Source organism: Zootoca vivipara, chromosome 3 (assembly GCF_965207765.1).
Source record: "Zootoca vivipara chromosome 3, rZooViv2.hap1.1, whole genome shotgun sequence".
Lineage (NCBI taxonomy): Eukaryota > Metazoa > Chordata > Lepidosauria > Squamata > Lacertidae > Zootoca > Zootoca vivipara.
In genome coordinates, this window is record NC_142586.1 from 56,839,627 (window position 1) to 56,858,178 (window position 18,552).

The 18,552-nt window shown below is 41.0% G+C and overlaps 1 protein-coding gene across 1 annotated transcript in view; it reads right to left on the reverse strand.

Annotated features, from left to right (window-relative positions):
* Nucleotides 1–1,389: 1,389 nt before the first annotated feature.
* STX7 (syntaxin 7) overlaps nucleotides 1,390–18,552 on the reverse strand; it is a 31,880-nt gene continuing 14,717 nt past the window's right edge. Inside the window, exons 3-10 of the mRNA XM_035108973.3 lie at nucleotides 14,505–14,574; nucleotides 12,750–12,840; nucleotides 11,139–11,276; nucleotides 8,536–8,588; nucleotides 8,041–8,131; nucleotides 7,154–7,226; nucleotides 5,317–5,399; nucleotides 1,390–3,354 (exon numbers count right to left, since the gene is read on the reverse strand). Coding sequence (XP_034964864.3) covers nucleotides 3,259–3,354; nucleotides 5,317–5,399; nucleotides 7,154–7,226; nucleotides 8,041–8,131; nucleotides 8,536–8,588; nucleotides 11,139–11,276; nucleotides 12,750–12,840; nucleotides 14,505–14,574 — 695 coding nt within the window. The 3' untranslated portion in view covers nucleotides 1,390–3,258. The remainder of the gene's footprint in view (nucleotides 3,355–5,316; nucleotides 5,400–7,153; nucleotides 7,227–8,040; nucleotides 8,132–8,535; nucleotides 8,589–11,138; nucleotides 11,277–12,749; nucleotides 12,841–14,504; nucleotides 14,575–18,552) is intronic.

The following is an 18,552-nucleotide window of genomic DNA, read 5'->3' on the forward strand; positions in this document are numbered from 1 at the left end:
CCATCAGAGCAAACCCACATATTACAGAGTTCCAAAAAAGCTTGCAACTTTCAAAGTGTGTTGTTGGCAAATTGAACGCTGAAGCATCCAGGCAACAAGAGCATTTGGCACCCCTTCCTCTCACCCCACGCTATACCCTCAAAAATGGCTGAAAGGGAACATGATTAGTTCAGCCACTTTGGCATACAAAAACTAGTGGGCATTTATACATTATTCTTGTAAATAAGGAAGGCTGGATTGCAAAATTCCAGAGCAATTTCTCCACAACAGTTGTGGGAACAAAAATACGCCACTGCACATATATTAGAGGACATTTATGGAAAGGTTTCTTATTCATTAGGACTGAGGGTTTTTTCATTCCTGCACCCCTTTCCTTTGGCCATACACAGTGCCTCTACAAGTGATAGGATCTGAGGAGCAGAATAGTGCAGCTCTCCCCTTGAAAACTATATGGCTAACTTTTCGCTCACCTGATATACCAATGATCAGATATGGGGTTTACGAGAAATCCAATTCAGGCTGACTAGCAACTAGGAGGAGTGTTTACTTTCATGTCCATTAGGTTGTTCATTAGCTTAGTTCATGAAAAGCTACTTGTACTAGGATCTTTTTAAAAATGTGCTTATTCTGAATCAGATAGGCTGAATTGATGGACAGAACAGTTGGGTTGCCTTTTGGATTCCCATTACTTCTGAGATGGACAAGGATTCTTCCAAACCATAGGTTTCTTGAGCTACTAAACATTGCTCTTTGCCTACAAGCTACTAGGGAAATTGCAAATCATCTTGTAGCTTACAGCATTTTTAAAGCATGTTTCTAATTAGCACCATAATGCTCTTATTAATTTATATATAGCTGGAAAAGTTAGTGCTGTGTATTGCTTTTCCTGGATTATGTTCCAGCCTAATGTTGCTTCCTTTCAAAATGCTGAGATTTTTTTCTCATTGGTAAGCTGTATGAACAGAAGGTAATTGGCAAAGAAGGGATGCAGGTGGTGCTGTGGTCTAAACCACTGAGCCTCTTGGGCTTGCTGATTGGAAGGTCGGAGGTTTGAATCCACACAACAGGGTGAGCTCCTGTTGCTGTCCCAGCTTCTGCCAACCTAGTAGTTCAAAAGCACACCAGTGCAAGCAGATAAATAGGTACCGCTGTGGAGGGAAGGTAAATGGCATTTCCATGTGCCCTGGCATTCATCATGGTCCTCTGTGCACCAGAGGTGGTTTAATCATGCTGGACACATGACCCGGAAAAATGTCTGTGGACAAACGCCGGCTCCCTTGGCCTAAAAGTGAGATAAGCACCACATCCCATAGTTGCCTCTGACTGGACTTAACCTTTTACCTTAACCTTTTGCCTTTACCTAAATTGCAAATGACAACCTGCAAAGCATTCACTTTCAAAATTGCCTTTATTTAGATGGTGCAATCCAAATTTAGATTGTAGATACTTTCAGTTTTCCCCAAATCTCAAGTCTCAGAGCTTATCATGTAAACATTGCTTCTCTATCAAACTGCATACAAAAGATGTATAAGCTAGAGATAATATTTGTGCAATACATTTTAATTACTTCAATAATATATTAAAAAATAACCTGATTAGTTCGCAGATAACAATGAATAACTTTTCCAATATATGTTACTACAAAATGGAACCAATAATAATAATAATCAAGTTTTTTTTCTTTTAATAAAAAAACCTCAGGACTTGAGAGAATTAAATTCAGCTTAATCATCTGGAAGTCAAAACTTTCCAAACTCTGTTCTGGACTCCTAGTACTTACTAATACAATGAGGGATCAATCACTTTGTTAAAAACAAAAACACCAGGTTTGATGTTTATATTGGCCTGAGAGCCCTGAATTCAAGCAGTACACAACTCAGAATTTTCACTAGTCACCATCATATACAGGAATATGAAGACCAAAGTAGTAAAGATAGTGAGGTTACCCATCACCAGATCATCTGTTGTTGTTTTTAAAGGGTAAATACAGAGGCAAACCCTTTCCCCTTCAGATTGGGGCCATGAAATGGGACATGGTTGATCCTGTCCCCATGCTGTATTCCCAATCCAAATGGCTTCCTTCTTCTCAGCTGCGTTGGTCCTGTGGGGGATCTTGTACAGATGTACAAATCCATGATTGTGAATCCCCCACTGCCCCAATCCAGCTGTGTTGCCTTGAGCCACAAACCAACTAAAAACAGTTTTCTAGTTAGGAATGTGTACATTATTGGAGATTCAAATCAGAGAGCCAAGTTTGAAGCTAAGCCACTATACATATTAATTTTGCCCATATACTTTGAACTTCAACTACCTAACAAGTACATAAATTAAGGTGCAAATCTTAGCAAAATTTTAAATGTATTCCAAAGACTTATCTTTTAAAGATAAGTACAAACACACAGCCTATCATTATCAAACCCTTTTTTGCTAGATTAGCCTTTGCCAAGTTTGCTGATACCCAGTATCATGTTTTTAATATCAAAATATGAAGAGAAAGATATCGCTCTTTTGTAAAAACAGAAACTGCACATTTAATCCAAAAAAGTTTCAGAAAGATTAAGTCAGAGAGATAACAACAGAAGCAAGGCTCCATCCTCCAGTAGCCCAGTTATTAGATTTGAACTGTGCAGAGAGTTAGTGGACAGAGATTTCCACTAGTTTATGGAAAGAAATCCTTGGGACCATATGTGTGTGTGTGTGTGTGTGTGTGTGTGTGATCTCAGAAATGAGAAGCAAAGTAAAGTTTCACTTAGTCCAGACATACAGGTTAATAGTAACAGTCATTGAAAGTGATTGATGAATTAATTGTTGCAGTAAATTAACTTGGCCCTATTTAAGCTGACATATCAAACAGTGTGTTTGACAATTTGCATCCTGCTCACAAGCCCCTCTATGAGGCCTCCAAAGGGTTCAACTGAATGACCTTGCAAGATAACTGTGTGTGTGTGTGTGTGTGTGTGTGTGTGTGTGTGTGTGTGTGTGTAAGCCTGGCCTACTTGATCAATAGATCTACACCTGGAGGTAAAGAGAAGAGTAGTAAGCACCATATAAGAAGTTGCCTATACCTTGATCGAGTATTGGCAAGTTACATTGCCACAATGAATTCAAATTAATCGTACTACACAAGCTGATGGGGAAGCACTCGTGGATTAAAAATGCATCTTGTGACAAAGCAGAAGTGATAAAGATGGGCATATCATTTACTGAACAGCTTCACAATGAGACATGACTGGAAACTCTACTACGTGTTTTAGGAAATCATGATTTTGTTGCTCCCCAGATGATGAGGCCAAGGATAGTTGCTCCTGCAACAAGCACAAGAATGAGGATACACAATTTCTTGCGGGACTTGCGCTGTGGAGAAACAAAAGAGGAGATCGTCAGGGTAGAAATTCCTGAACTGAACGGTTCAAAGTGTTCCATCGTCAGTTTATCTACCATCCAGTTCTCACCAGTGGCATGGAAAATTTCAGACTTCAGGTGGGGATACCCATGGTTTGAATATTGCTCTTCCATCTGAAGCAAATTCCCTCCACATAGAAAACTCAACATTAACCAAACCCTACAGAACCCAAAACTGAGACAGTTCACATGTTTCGTTGAGAGACAGAGTGCAAGTCGAGAACTTGCAAGTTAGAGGTCTCTAGCGATTTCGAGCTAGCAACCATGCAATCCTAACCATGTCTACTCAGAAATAAGTCCTACAGAATTCAATGCAGTTTACTGTTAGGCAAATTGGGTTAGAATTGCAGCCTTAGTCACTGTTTAGATTTACAGAAAAGACTAAGTTATAGGCACTCAATAGTTTGCTTTTAAAACCTGAAATACCTGAACTCATAAGAAAACTGTTTAAAATTTGTGGTACTTAAATCTCTCAACAACTTTTTAGATTACACATGACTTATTCTGCTCATAAAAAGAATAATCTTACTACTGGGGCATCAGAACTAAGTAGGTTTGATGAGTGTAACATTCACAACTTTGCTAAAGTTAGTTTTTATAAATACTATACATGTGATGGGTCAGTCTGTCCAATAAACATGAGAGCACACCTCTTAAACGCCACTTGCTTTCCATTTCAGTGCAGTGCATAAATAGGTTCATGGTCACCACGGTTAACAAATGTTTTCAATCTGTGCCTCAGGACTGTCCCCGGGTCAGCAGTCCTGGGCTTCCCCTTCCTTGAGGGCTTTTGCATGGCTGAAATGTATCCTTGAACTGGGATCATAGTTCTTGCTTGCCTTGAGAGAGTATGGTTGTGTGTGTAGAGATCTCTTGACCATCTTATGATTGCAACACACAACTCTCACTGTACAAAGGTAAAAGTCGCATTTGTTGCTCTACCCACTTTGGTCTCTGCTCTCACCTACCTTTTGCTTCTGCTGCATCCCCTGAACTTTGACCATGACGGAATGCAGCCCTCAGCCTGAGAAATGTTTCCCAATACATTATCAGGTTTGCAGCTTGAGACTGCTTTTAGATCCTTGGAGGCCCAAGTGGCACCTGTGGATCAAACTGCATTTCCCCAACTTAGCTATCCATGAAAAAGTTGCAACAAAGTGCTTGCTACAGTTATCCATCTTCTGGTCATGGTATGGTTTAATGTAATGCACTCTACATGTAATGCACTCTCAAAGGCTTTCTGCCTGTCCAAAAGGAGTTGGCAAGACTTCTGGTGTGTGAATGTAATTCAAAGTGCTGGTTTTGATTTAAAACCCAAGATGGTCATGCCTCAGAGCATCTTAAGGACCACCTTCTAATATATTTCCCTTGTCATATCTGCATTGGAAGCCCTTCTCTGCATCCCTTCGCTTTTTGAGATAAGGCAACTGGTGATTAAATTGTTGCTGGCATCCATCTGTCTTTGGAGATGATGGAGCAATGTGCCTTGGGGGTTGAAAGATGGGCCCTTCTCTCTTTCAGCACACCTCTGCAACCCATGCCTGTGGAACCAAGAGGTCTGCTTGTTGCCTTCTAGGTCAGCATTCAGGAACCGTACAAAGATATTCCTGTCCGTGCATGATTTTGAGCGGTGTATATTTGTGCTTTAACTCATCCTGCGATAGCCCTCCTTTATTACAAATGGAATGTTAAGTATGTTTTGTTTTTTTCAATAGGACTGTAAGCTGCTCTGATTTCTTGTTGGAAAAGCAGAGCATTAAAAATGATCATTAAAATATGGCCTAGAGGAGAGAGAGTGAGTCACCTGTACATCACATTTCTAGCCTCTTAGTAAGTCTGAGAATTAAGCATCAATTTTTTAATCAAAGGATGGAAAATTCCCAACATAATCTAGCCGCTTCTGCTCATATTTACCTGGTAGTCTGCTGCTCTGGACAACTGCTGATTTGCTTGCTGGACATGGACTTCAGCTGTTTCTACATTGGCTTCTATGCTGTCTTTGAGGAGAAAAATAAACCACAGAGACTTTAATCTGAAGGCAGAGTGAAATTCTCAGTAACAGATACAGATTCCTCTGGAACCTTACATCTTTAGTCCTGTTATTTGACTATGACACAGGAAAAAGGCGGCAATCCTAAACACACTTATTTGCAAGAACGTTCAGCTGAAACAAACCAGGATGAAACTACAGGTAACAAAGGAGAGGGGGCGGATAATGGCTTGTTCAGCTTCACACATACACCCTCCTGACAATGCCAACACATTGACAACACACCCTTGCCGCTTGGGTGTCTGGCTAGCATGAGAAGGGTTATGATGGTCCAACTGACTGATTCACACACCAGTCAGAAGCACAAGCATTTGTGGTGGGAGGCTGCTACATGTGTCGGCAGCAAGGGGCAGCCCATGCAGTCCTTTGACCTGCCTTGCACTTTCTTCCAACATGGGAGTGGGGAATTGCCTGAGCCTCCACCTGAGATCATTACAGCCCTGTTTAGGGAAGCTTTTAATGTTTGATGGATTTCTGTATTTTAATATTTTGTTGGAAGCTGCCCAGAGTGGTTGGGGGAACCTGGCCGGATGGGCAGGGTATAAATAATAATTATTATTATTATTATTATTATTATTATTATTATTATTATTATTACAATGTGCATTATTTGCTTCTGCCGGCAGTAGTCAAAGATGAGGCATTGGCAGGGACATACATATTGTACTGACATTGGGACTTGAGACAAGTTGAACTACACATTACAGCGGGTAACTTTAAGTAGTGGCGGGGGGTTGGGTTGGTGGTGGGACTCAATGCAGAATCATCATTTTTAAGGTGTGATTCCACTCCTACTAAATGTGCTTAGGATTCTTCACCCCAACTAATAGGCTTTGTTTCACAGGCAGAGAAGGAAAACGTAAGCTATTTCCCCAAGATAAGATCATAACCAGCTTGTGGAAACGGACTGTATCCTGGACAAAGAAAAATACTGCAACTAAGGCCAGCGTGGTGGCAATGCTCATCCACTCTGCATGCCAGCAGCTTTTCTTTTAAAAGTCTACAGTCATACCTCGGTTTAAGTACGCCTCGGTTTGAGTACTTTCAGTTTAAGTACTCTGCAGACCCGTCTGGAACGGATTAATCCACTTTCCATTACTTTCAATGGGAAAGTTCACTTCAGGTTAAGTACACTTCAGGTTAAGTACAGACTTCCGGAACCAATTGTGTACCTAAACCGAGGTACCACTGTATTTAAAAGTCCAGCTCCTTCCTGAGCTTAATGGATAGGTCTATAAAATGTATACTTGAAACATAGATTTTTCTTATGCATAATGCTTTTTCTGTCAACTCTTCGTTCTGAACATGCTCTGAATTTAATCCTAGGAGGGCACAGCTCCTTCGAAATCTGAAAAGCTGTCAAGGACCACGTAACTTGTAATACAAGAAACCAAGTTGAAATACACTTTTCCCACAACAAAACAGAGCAGCCCCTTAAGCAGATTTCATATTGTATCCTGAAATATAATATATTGTAGCCTGAAATATAAGGCAACTACATGTCAGTTAATAAAATCCAGAAGGCACATGGGCATATTCACAAGCCAAATTTTGCCTAACCAGATGATTGAGAAACAGCTAACTCTAGCCTTTATCAAATTACTGGAAGATTTCTAGATGCTAACTGAATCCAGCTACTGTGCCCAAATGTTATGCAAACTTTTAAAAGGAGCTCTTTCCAGAACACTAATTTCTGCTTACCTATCACATCTCCTTGTTCATGAATCATCATCCCCAGATCTTTAAATATTTCATTAATATCCAAAATGTCTGCCTGTAAACACAGAAAATGTTCATGTTTATACATCCCCAACACTTAGCACAACTGCAGGAATTCACTCCCAGCAACGTGTAGAAAAAAATGGAACAGGACAAATGGTGGGGGAAAGAAATGGTTGGACTACGAAACCACAAAACACCAAGTAGCACACACAAATTCTTTAACATTCACCATGCTACTTTCAACATATCTGGAAAACAAATTGGATGTCATGTGTTTGCATATGGAATATTTTAGCTGATTAATTAGGGTATAACCATGATCAGTTCCAGTCCAGATAGCTAAGCTTTGTGTTAATGAGACATCAAAGTGTTCAACTCTGTGCAATCCATGTCCTTTTTAAGGTACAATCTAGTCTCCCTGTTTTAGCTAGATACATCAGAGGTGTAATTCCTTCCAATGAAATCAATAGGATCAAGTGGACCTAGACTCTGCCATTTAGCAAATAAAAAATAAAAAACAAACAAAAATCATTATCTTTACTGATATTATCTTTACTTAGACACGGTTTCACTCCATTTATGGTTTAGAGTTAGAACACAAACTTTAAGTTCTGAAAGTACTTTGGTGAGCATGGTTCACTAGGTGGTGCAGGATAAGACCTTTTCTTTGGTTTTAGAAGCTGATATTCTATCAATCAATCAATCACATGGAAGCACAAACTTAAGGGCAACAAATACTGGGGTGGGTGGTGGGTGGGAGAACCAATACCACAATAGAAGTTTTTTTTAAAATACACTGTAAAATTAAGGAAATAAAAATTCTGCTCTTGATCTCAGTGCATTTATAAACTTTGCCCTCTGCTCACCTCAAGCTGCCTGATGGCAGACTCTCTCTCCTCAATAAGACGAAGGTCATCTTCTGTGATTTCTTCTTCTAGTACTTCGGTCTGAGGCTGGCTATAAGTTAAAGCACACAGGATATCCAAGCAGATTATTAATTAATACACTTTTCACAGGGAACATTGATTGCTAGCTGCCACTGGCAACCAGATTTTGGGACCTTTTTGAATACCACACACAGTACCCACTGAGTGAAAAGCCATTAATGGAAGCTCTTAAGAGAAAATACATGTAAAAACTGTATTTTTTCCCTAACAGGACAATGAAGGATTAAGATCACACCACACCTCAGCAATGAAAGCACCACATTTATGACACCACATAAAAAACCTCAGCAGGTTTTATTGCCTACTTGTGAGTGATTTGAGAATTTATGGCACTATTATGTGTGCACACATTTTTTTACCTAGTTTACTTAATTTAATAAATGAAGCCCTGTCAGGTTTTATAGCACTTCCTACCTGTCCCAGGACACAAGTGTTCCTTCTTTGTAGCTTTCCTCTGGGGCACCACCCTGCAAAGTTAAGAGATGGAAAAACAACTTATTCTGAGGCATGGAATTACATCTGCTTCAGTATGACACAGCCACACAAAAAGAAGGTATAGGGAAAAAGGAAAAGTTGGATCAGCCCAATTTAATTTGTGTTATATCCTTAGCACTCCCTGAAGGGGGGAAAGTAATGCAATTGCAGGTGTAAGTTTCTACACGGGGGGGGGGGGGGGAATGACACTGGAATAAATGCTTGCCCAGTTTTGGACTATTCCTCCCACATTGTTCAGGAAGGCTCTGCAGAAAGGTTTCTGGGGAGGCTGTAGATGGAGTGGAAAAAGAAGAGGGAAAACTTCCTTCTGTGAACTTCTTTAACTTACCTCCTCTTAGGATCCAAGTCAATGTCCCCACCCCTACCCCAAATTCATTTACAAACAGAAATGAAGCAAGATCACTTCAGTGCCATAACACTTCTTAGAGCACTTGACTTCTTGCTCACATTAGGTTGGTCTGGGCCCTGCTAGACCTGCATACCCACCATACCCAACAGTTATGGAATGTTTAATGCACAAAGTAGAGCAGCCATGATAGAATAAGATGGATTAATTTATATTCTCTTAGGCAGTGCTTTTTTTGCTATAAAAATGTTTTGGGGTACTTTGATTTTCCTACTCATATTGAAATACTGCCCCTCAATGAGGCTAAACTTAGATTTGCAAAATGTGTAGGGGTATGTGTACCCCTCCGTACCCCCAGAGAAAAAGCACTGATCTTAGGATCAGTGAGCTAGACAGGTAAAGAAAAAGTGATTTATATGTGTTGTATGCGGGTGGTGCTGTGAGTTAAACCACAGAGCCTAGGGCTTGCCGATCAGAAGGTCGGCGGTTCGAATCCCTGTGACGGGGTGAGCTCCCGTTGTTCGGTCCCAGCTCCTGCCAACCTAGCAGTTCAAAAGCACATCAAAGTGCAAGTAGATAAATAGGTACCACTACAGCGGGAAGGTAAACGGCGTTTCCGTGTGCTGCTCTGGTTTGCCAGAAGCGGCTTTGTCATGCTGGCCACATGACCTGGAAGCTGTACACTGGCTCCCTCGGCCAGTAACGCGAGATGAGCGCCGCAATCCCAGAGTCGGTCACAACTGGACCTAATGGTCAGGGGTCCCCTTTACCTATATGCAATATAACACTGTGCCACCAGATGGCAACATGGAGTCCCATTTTTCTGTACAGTGGGGCCTCAAGACATTCGTAAGCACACGGCCATTAGCCCCATTCGTAAGTCGAAAAATTCAGTTGTCGAGTCGTTCGTAAGTCGAGGTACCACTGTACCTGTTTTCCCTGTTTAAACTTACAGTCATACCTCGGGTTAAGTACGCTTCAGGTTGAGTAAGGGTACTTTCAATTTAAGTACTCCGCGGACCCGTCTGGAACGGATTAATCCACTTTCCATTACTTTCAATGGGAAAGTTCGCTTCAGGTTAAGTACGGACTTCCAGAACCAATTAAGTACTTAACCTGAGGTACCACTGTACAATGCTTTAAAGTGAAATGCTTCTAGATCCACCCTTGGGTGTCAATTCTTGTATAAGCTTCTTTCACCTTTATGCTAGTTTTTACTGCCGTAGATGCTACTAGCTGAGACCTGTTTGCAATTATGTGGAGTATCACATGGTAATTCCTACTCACGTAAATATCACTCAGCTTCAGATCAACAAACATGCAAAACCACATAGTGTTCCCAATGCAATTGCCTGCAAAGCCACATGCTGACAAAATCAGGCATGCTGACAGGGTCTTCTGGGTCCTGCATGCTATTGTATTCAAACCCAACTTTGACCACATGAAAGCTTCCCATGTTCTATTCCACCCCGACCAAAAAGCTCCACTTTTGCTTGCATCCCCAGGAGATTATCTGGTGCTTTAATAATAACAATTTAAAAAGCCACAACTTTTTGTTGCAGGTGAAATTCAAGAGCTTGCCGTTCATTTCACAAATGGAGTTTAGCAACTGATTGCATGTGAAATACACTGATGTTGATTCACCCTAATATGGAGATAACTGCTAAAGTAGTAGATAAATGATATATTCTATCCTGATTCCTCTATTAATTTATGTATTGTTTATTATTTTATTATTTTATGTATTATTATTTTATTATTATACAAAATTTATACACCACGTGATTGTAAAGAAAACCCTCAAAGAGGTTTATAAAAGGTATAGCAGTATAATCAATAAAGATTTACAATCCTACTTTAAGACATGCAAAAGTTAAAATACTGAAACAGATTTTATACAGTGGTACCTAGGTTTTTGAACAGAATATGTTCCGGGAGTCCGTTTGACTCCTGGAACCATTCGAAAACCCAAGTGTGGCTTCCGATTGGCTGCAGGAGCATCCTGCAGCCAATCGGAAACTGTGGAAGCTGCGCCGGATGTTTGGCTTCCGAAAATCGTTCGAAAACTGGAACACTCACTTCCGTTTTTTGATCGATTTGTTCGGGAGCCAAGGCGTTCGGCTTCCAAAGTACAATTGTAAATAGAAACATCGCACATACATTGGTATATACTTACTGATACCCTAGAGCTGGCTCGCACTCTGGCTACAATTTCTCTCTCTTTCTCAGCAGCTTGTCTTTGGACCCTCTGGAAGTTCGTCAGTGCTGTGGTGAACTCATTCACAAGTCGGTCCTTCTGTATTTTTCTCTGACGCTAAGGAGCAAAATGTAATATATATTACATACGTAATAAAATGAGATAAATTTATTGTACAGTTGTTATTTAACTAGCCCAGAATCTGTCATCTTTTTATTATTCAGTGCAGGAGTTTTCTACAAGATGCTGGACGGAAGCAGCATATACGACTGCACATTTCTTAAAGGCAGACACCAAGAAAGGTCAGGAGCAATATGGACAAAAGTATGGATGCATCCCCGCTCTCTTTTCAACTATACAGTGTGATGAACACACATTTATCTAAGTTATGGAAGGGCATTTTATTATTGCAAAGCCTCTGGCCACTGAATGGTGCTTTTTATGACGCCAAAGCCTCACACATCACTAAAGTCCCACTCGAGCTTTGGAATGGATCGCAGTGAAAGTCCAGCACTTGCACAGATAGGTGGACAAGGACAGCAATTTTAAGTTGCGCCATGCCAGAGCAGGATGACATGTACACCCCTTCCCCTGAAAGGGACCCGCAGTAAAGACCTGCAATTAATATGCATTAACGATAGTGTATAGGGTTTCATTGCTAAGCAACAATTCAAAATTGGCACCCTATAGCTATCCGCTAGTCCATGCTGGGTTCTAGCTTCTGACAGAGAGGCAAGAATACAAGAGAGGAGGCCATTTAAACCAGTGGTGCCCCAGCTAAGCACTACTCTATGAGAGAAATTTTGTGCTGTGTATCCTTTAGCATAAAAATACCACCAGTATGTCAGTGGTGAGATGACTGGCAAAATAATTTCCCCTGGAGTTAACATGACGACGCCTCAATTTTTAACATGATACAGAAGCTGAAGGAGAATGCTATATGATTGCACCTGCAGCTCTCTGGATATTGTTGGACTCCAACTCCCAACAGCCTCAGCCAGCATGGCCAATGTTCAGGGATAATGTCCGTTGTATTCCAACAATATCTGCAGGGCTACAGGTTCCCCACCAATGAAGTAGTGCTGGATTTCCTCTGCTTTTATTCCTTCCTCAAAGCCAAACACAGGCAGGCCTGTACTCTTTTTGATGGACAAGGTATTGAGACAATAATTAGCTATTTGTTAGAATGGCTGTTCATAAGAATGAAAGACAATTGCCCTGAAATGAATGTTAATTTCATTTCCCCATATACTACCATGCAAGCACTCTCACGGTTAAGACATAAATGTCCAAGTTCTGCACATACTAAAGTCAATAGGATTTAAACAGCCTAACTGTGCACAGGATTGCAGTCAAAATGATTAAAATGATCATAATCCAAGTGCCTGTACCAAAGTAAATCCTATAATCCTAGTAGTTCAAAAATACTTGGCCTCTTAATTATACTACAAACCAAGTTCCATTAATGTATTTTGCTTGATATGCCTCAGGAGTAAAATGTTTTCAAACACACGTGGCAGAAATGAAAAAGGCAGTTTTAGTTTTTAAGAAACAATAATAATGCAGAAAACCGTCTTCACATTTTTGTACCTGCTCGCTTATTGAAGGCAGAGATCCAAACTCCTTAATGTATTTGTCTGTCTCTTTGGCAAGTTGGTTTGTATACTGCTGCTTCTGCTGCCTAAAACAGAAAGTTATAGCTCAGTGACTGGATTACTCAACCAACGATTTTACTCCATTGCTGAGTATCTTTAGAAATAAATCTTCAGGAAAGGCACATATATTATTTAATATTTGCAAAATAACTGCTGGTTCCACTTCTGTAGAAACCAAGAATGAAGAATTGAGAAGTAGTGGACCAAACTTTGCATGAAGTATTTTTTTTAAAAAAAATTACTTAAATGATAAAGATTGCATTTCTCTGACAGTTGGATAGATGGGCCATGAAAAGTAGATTCGGTATTTTAAAATGTAAATAGTCAATATGGGAAGGGGAAAGAGAGAAAACATTTTAAATTATGACAAACACCATGTTCAGGAGGAGGCTTACATATTCTTTTTTTGGAAAAGGATAAGAGAAAAAATCCCCCCCAGGGATTATGATCACAAGTTAATTCTATCGAAAAGAACACATTCTAATGTAGAACCATGATTTAAGTAGCAACATGATGTACTTGATTACTGTAAGCATTTCTTAATCAACAGCTCCTGCATCTATTGAAGAAAAAGGCCATCCAGAGAACAGGTTGCAGTAAACTCTTCCTGTTTTTTTAAAAAAACACAAGGCACCCTGATCTACCAGTTAAATCTGGACAAAGCACTGACAATCAGGCTAAGTGGAAGTTAGTAGGCATTAGTCAGCATGGCCAGTGATATTAACTGCAAAACCAGCTCTTTAAGTGTCCATTCAGCTTGTGCTATATGCCCAACACCCCTCTTTCAGCAGATTCTATTATTATTTGCAGCAATTCTCTCACTAATGAGCAGGGGCACAAAAGATATTAACAACCAAGATCCACAGAAACCACCAATAAAACCCTATAGGCACAGGACTGTATACATCTATATTTATGTGGCTTCAGGCTAATTTAAATAATACAATTTGATAATCTACATAACCTTCAGGTGCATGAGTGACACTTATCAACATCACACTGTAGGAACAATGCATTCCTAATTTGTTTCTTTGTTTCTTTCCCTCCTTTGCAGTTATTTTGGAATACAGTGGTACCTCGGGTTACGAACTTAATTCGTTCTGGAGGTCCGTTCTTAACCCGAAACCGTTCTTAACCTGAGGTGCGCTTTCGTTAATGGGGCCTCCTGCTGCTGCTGCGCCACTGGCGCGCGATTTCTGTTCTCATCCTGGGGCAAAGTTCGCAACCCGGAGCAACTACTTCCGGGTTAGCGGAGTTTGTAACCCGAAGCGTTTGTAACCCGAGGTACCACTGTACATTCCTTCTTTTGATTTCATGCTATACCACACTATACTTCTGCATCACTTAACAAAGCCTAACTTGCTGAAACTCTTGTCAAAAGCCTAAGAGTCATTTCCAGAATGCCGGAAGTAGCAAACATGAAAGTGGTTTGAACTTTTAAAAGAACCTCAGGGGGCTTTGATGGCTCTGTACATTCTTGCTTCCAACACCATCTGGGTGCTTAATAGTGCCAACAATGCAACTTGGAGGATTAACAAGTCAACATACAGATAAGATGTTGGTTTATCCCCACACTCCTTTTCTGTTCTCAAATGTTTCAAAGACGCAGAGCACTTTGGTAAGACAGAAACACATATTGAGAGGCTATCTACAATGCAGTTAAATGAAGGTCATCCCATGAAGCGCTTACAGCTGTTGCCGCAATTCATGCGTGTCTTGTGGCGTTCCAAGTTGATTCAATACTCTTTGTATTTCTGCAGCTGTTTGCAAAAAGAGGAAGAGGGATTTTGTAAATGATACATTTCCACCACAATTTCATGCATCTCTAATTGACAATTCAGAAACATATACCAGTTGACAGAACTGTGGTAGGTCAAATTCAGCGAAGTTTTCAAAAGCAAAGATATAAATCCACATCCACAAAAAAGATCATGTTACAACTGAACCGCTGAAAGCGAAAGTGTTTCAAGTAATATTTTTAAACTTAAAACATTTCAAGAGCCCCGACGCACCTTTTGTCTGTCCTATCTAGTCCAACGTTCTCTTCCCACAACAAAATGCCTATGGGAACCCTAAAATCAGGCTACATGGGCAAGAGCACTCTCGGAGTGTGATTTCCAGCAACTGGTGTTCCGGGCCATATTGCCTTCAATACTGGAGGTAATATAGGTAAAGGTAAAGTACCCCAGGACGGTTAAGTCCAGTCAAAGGTGACTATGGGGTGTGGCGCTCACCTCACTTCAGGCCAAGGGACACCGTGACGGAAACCAGAGTGCACGGAAACACTGTTTATCTTCCCGCCACAGTGGAACCTATTTATCTACTTGCACTGGCATGCTTTTGAACTGTTAGGTTGGCAGGAGCTGGGACAGAGCAATGGGAACTCACCCCGTCGCGGGGATTCGAACCGCCAACCTTCCAATCGGCAAGCCCAAGAGGCTCAGTGGTTTAGACCACAGCACCACCCACATCCCATTGAAGTTAATACTTTGTCATCAGGACTACATGCATTGATAACATCCCACATGAATTTGTCTAATCCCTTTTAAAGTCATTCAAGTTGGTAATCATCGTCACATCTTGTAGGAGTGAATTACATAATTTAACTATGCCCCTTGATCATTTTGTTTGCCCTTTTCTGCAGCTTTTCCAACTCTACAATATCCTTTAGGTGTGGTGACCAAAACTATTTCAAGTGTAGCTAGATCATATGCATAAAAAGCAATATTATATTGGCTGCTTCATTTTCAATTCCCTTCCTAATGATTTCCCCAAAAGGAATTTACCTTCTTCGTGGAATGATTTGCCCAAAAGGAATTCAGTATCTTCACTGAACTATCCACCACAATCACAATCCCCTTCCTGATCCCTTTCTTGGTCAGTAACCACCAACTCAGACTCCATCAGCATACCGGTATATTTGAAGTTGAGATTATTACTATTTTGCCCCAATGCACATCTCTTTATACTTGCTTAGAATGAACTGCATTTGCCATTTTAATGCTGATTCCCCAATTTGGAGAGATCTTTCTTTGGAGGACTTCAGTATCGCTTTTTAATTTTATTTTACCACCTTATATAAATTGGTGTCATCAGTAAACTTGGTTACCTCACTGTTCACCCCTAATTCCAGATCATTTACCAATGAATTAAAAGCCCTGGCAACCAATATAAATCCTTGGAGGCAGCCCACTTCTTACATTTGCTTATTCCTACTCTCTGCTGTCTGTTCTTTAGCTAGTTACTGATTCATAAGGTTACCTCTCCTCTTAGCCTGTGATTTCTAAGCTTATCAATATTCACTAGTGACTACCTGATCATCCCCATCTACTTGTTTGTGGAGGCAAACAGCTCCTAGAGGCTACTGAGACAGAAGTTGCCTCTGCAGATACTACGTTAATTCTTGTCCACCTATATGCTTGATAAAAATTATCTTTGAAAGAATGCTTCAAATCAATTCACTCAGAGGGGAAGATAAGCTAGTCAGCCTGTAATATCCTGGGTGCCCTTTGGATTCCCCCCCCCCAAAATCCCAAGTCTTTCCCACCCTCTTCCTGAAACCCTGGAGACAACTGGTGTGTCTTTGGACAAAGCAACCCCCTATGTTCCAAACATACAGGTGTCGGGGGGTGGCGCCCATGGCTTGTGAGCCACATGCTCACTCAGTATGTGGAGCCAAAGTTGAGAACAGTAGTATCCTACTACCCTGTAAACGTAGGGTTGGCTGAGAGCAGCCCTCATTCAACCATACAGCATATGAACAGTTGAGCAGGATTTGAACCTAGGTTTCCCACGTCCCAGCCATTATTAGTACCGTGTTTCTCCGAAAATAAGACACCGTCTTATATTTATTTTTCCTCCAAAAAACACACTATGGCTTATTTTCAGGGAATGTCTTATTTTTTCTTCCTCCTCCTGCCGCGGCCGGCATTGCTGTTGGCGCCTATCACTATGTCTTATTTTGGGGGTATGGCTTATATTCCTTGAACGCTTAAAAATCCTGCTACGTCTTATTTTATGGCTACACCTTATTTTTGGAGAAACAGCAAATTGGAAGTCAGGCATTACTATAGGGAGCATACGCCCGAGGAAATCACACACTCAGTGGAACTCAGGCCATTATATCCATTCATAAAGTAGCTGACTTTCAGGCGCCATTTACTGTTCCACAAGGCACAAGTGCAAAGCCCTTTGAGATGTGCAGAATGAATTTTAGTTACAAAGAAATGTGGTTAGAATAGGGCAGGGGTAGGCAACCTAAGGCCCATGGGCCGGATGCGGCCCAATCACCTTCTTAATCCAGCCCGCGGAGGGTCCGGTAATCAGCATGTTTTTGCATGAGTAGAATGTGTGCTTTTATTTAAAATGCATCTCTGGGTTATTTGTGGGGCCTGTCTGGTGTTTTTACATGAGTAGAATGTGTGCTTTTATTTAAAATGCATCTCTGGGTTATTTGTGGGGCATAGGAATTTGTTCTCCCCCCCCCCCCCCCAAAAAAAAAATATAGTCCGGCCCACCACATGGTCTGAGGGACGGTAGACTGGCCCACGGCTGAAAAAGGCTGCTGACACCGGAATAGGGATATAGCTCACTTGCACATGTTATGAATAAATGCCACCTGCTGGCCACCTTGAACAGACATAAGCATCCTAATTCACTAACAGCAAAGTGTTTGTCGGTGTGGATCTTCTATATTGTAGGCGCTAAAGGCTTATGGGGAACCCCTTGCATTTAGCGCACAGGATACAGAGTGAGTGCCCTGCACGCCACATAGAGCAGATGATCCTATCAACTCTTGCCTATGTAACCCCTTGCACATCTATGCTAGAGGCTCGCTACCATGTTAACACAAAACACCAAGTTCATAGACTGAAACGGAATACCAAGTCATTTTCATAATCAAAGACTAGGTTAATCCACAAGGAAGAGATTCCATCTGATCAGCCTGGATAGCTCAGTTGGCTAGAGTATGGTGCTGATGATGCCAAGGTTGCAATTTCGATCACTGTATGGGGCAGCTGCGTATTCCTGCATTGCAGGGGGTTGGACTAGAGCAGGCATCCCCAAACTTCGGCCCTCCAGATGTTTTGGACTACAATTCCCATCTTCCCCGACCACTGGTCCTGTTAGCTAGGGATCATGGGAGTTGTAGGCCAAAACATCTGGAGGGCCGCAGTTTGGGGATGCCTGGACTAGAGGATCCTCAGGGTCCCTTCCAACTCTACAATTCTATGATATTCTCATAGCTACAATACTCCCTTTATTCATGTCCTGAACAGATCAAACAGCAACAACCTAACTTAAAAATTAGTTAGGGCAGACCAAGTTAATTAAGACTTTAGACAACTGAAGCTTAATTGGAAAGATCGTTTTAAAGCCACTGAGCTGTGATGTTCTTACATCTTGTCTTTTTCTTTATGCTTTTATTTTAGCACCTAGGATTCTTGCAATGTTTAGCTTAGAAAAGTTACCCAATACTGCCCTCTGCAGGATGCACTGTGCAACAAGTTGTTCTAGTTTTTCAGCGGTGCTCTAAAAAGAGCAGGCCTTTTGCATTTTTCTTTCTCTTGACCTCGTTTCATTAAAAATAAATATATATGTTAGCACAAACAAGTTCTGGACCTTCTCTTTCTCCTCAACTACATGTCAGCAGCTTGCAAAAGTGGAGCTGTGCCTTCTAGTTTCAATTTGAAGTCACAGACTTCTTCTAAACAGCAAGCACTTGTTTTTCTCTCACA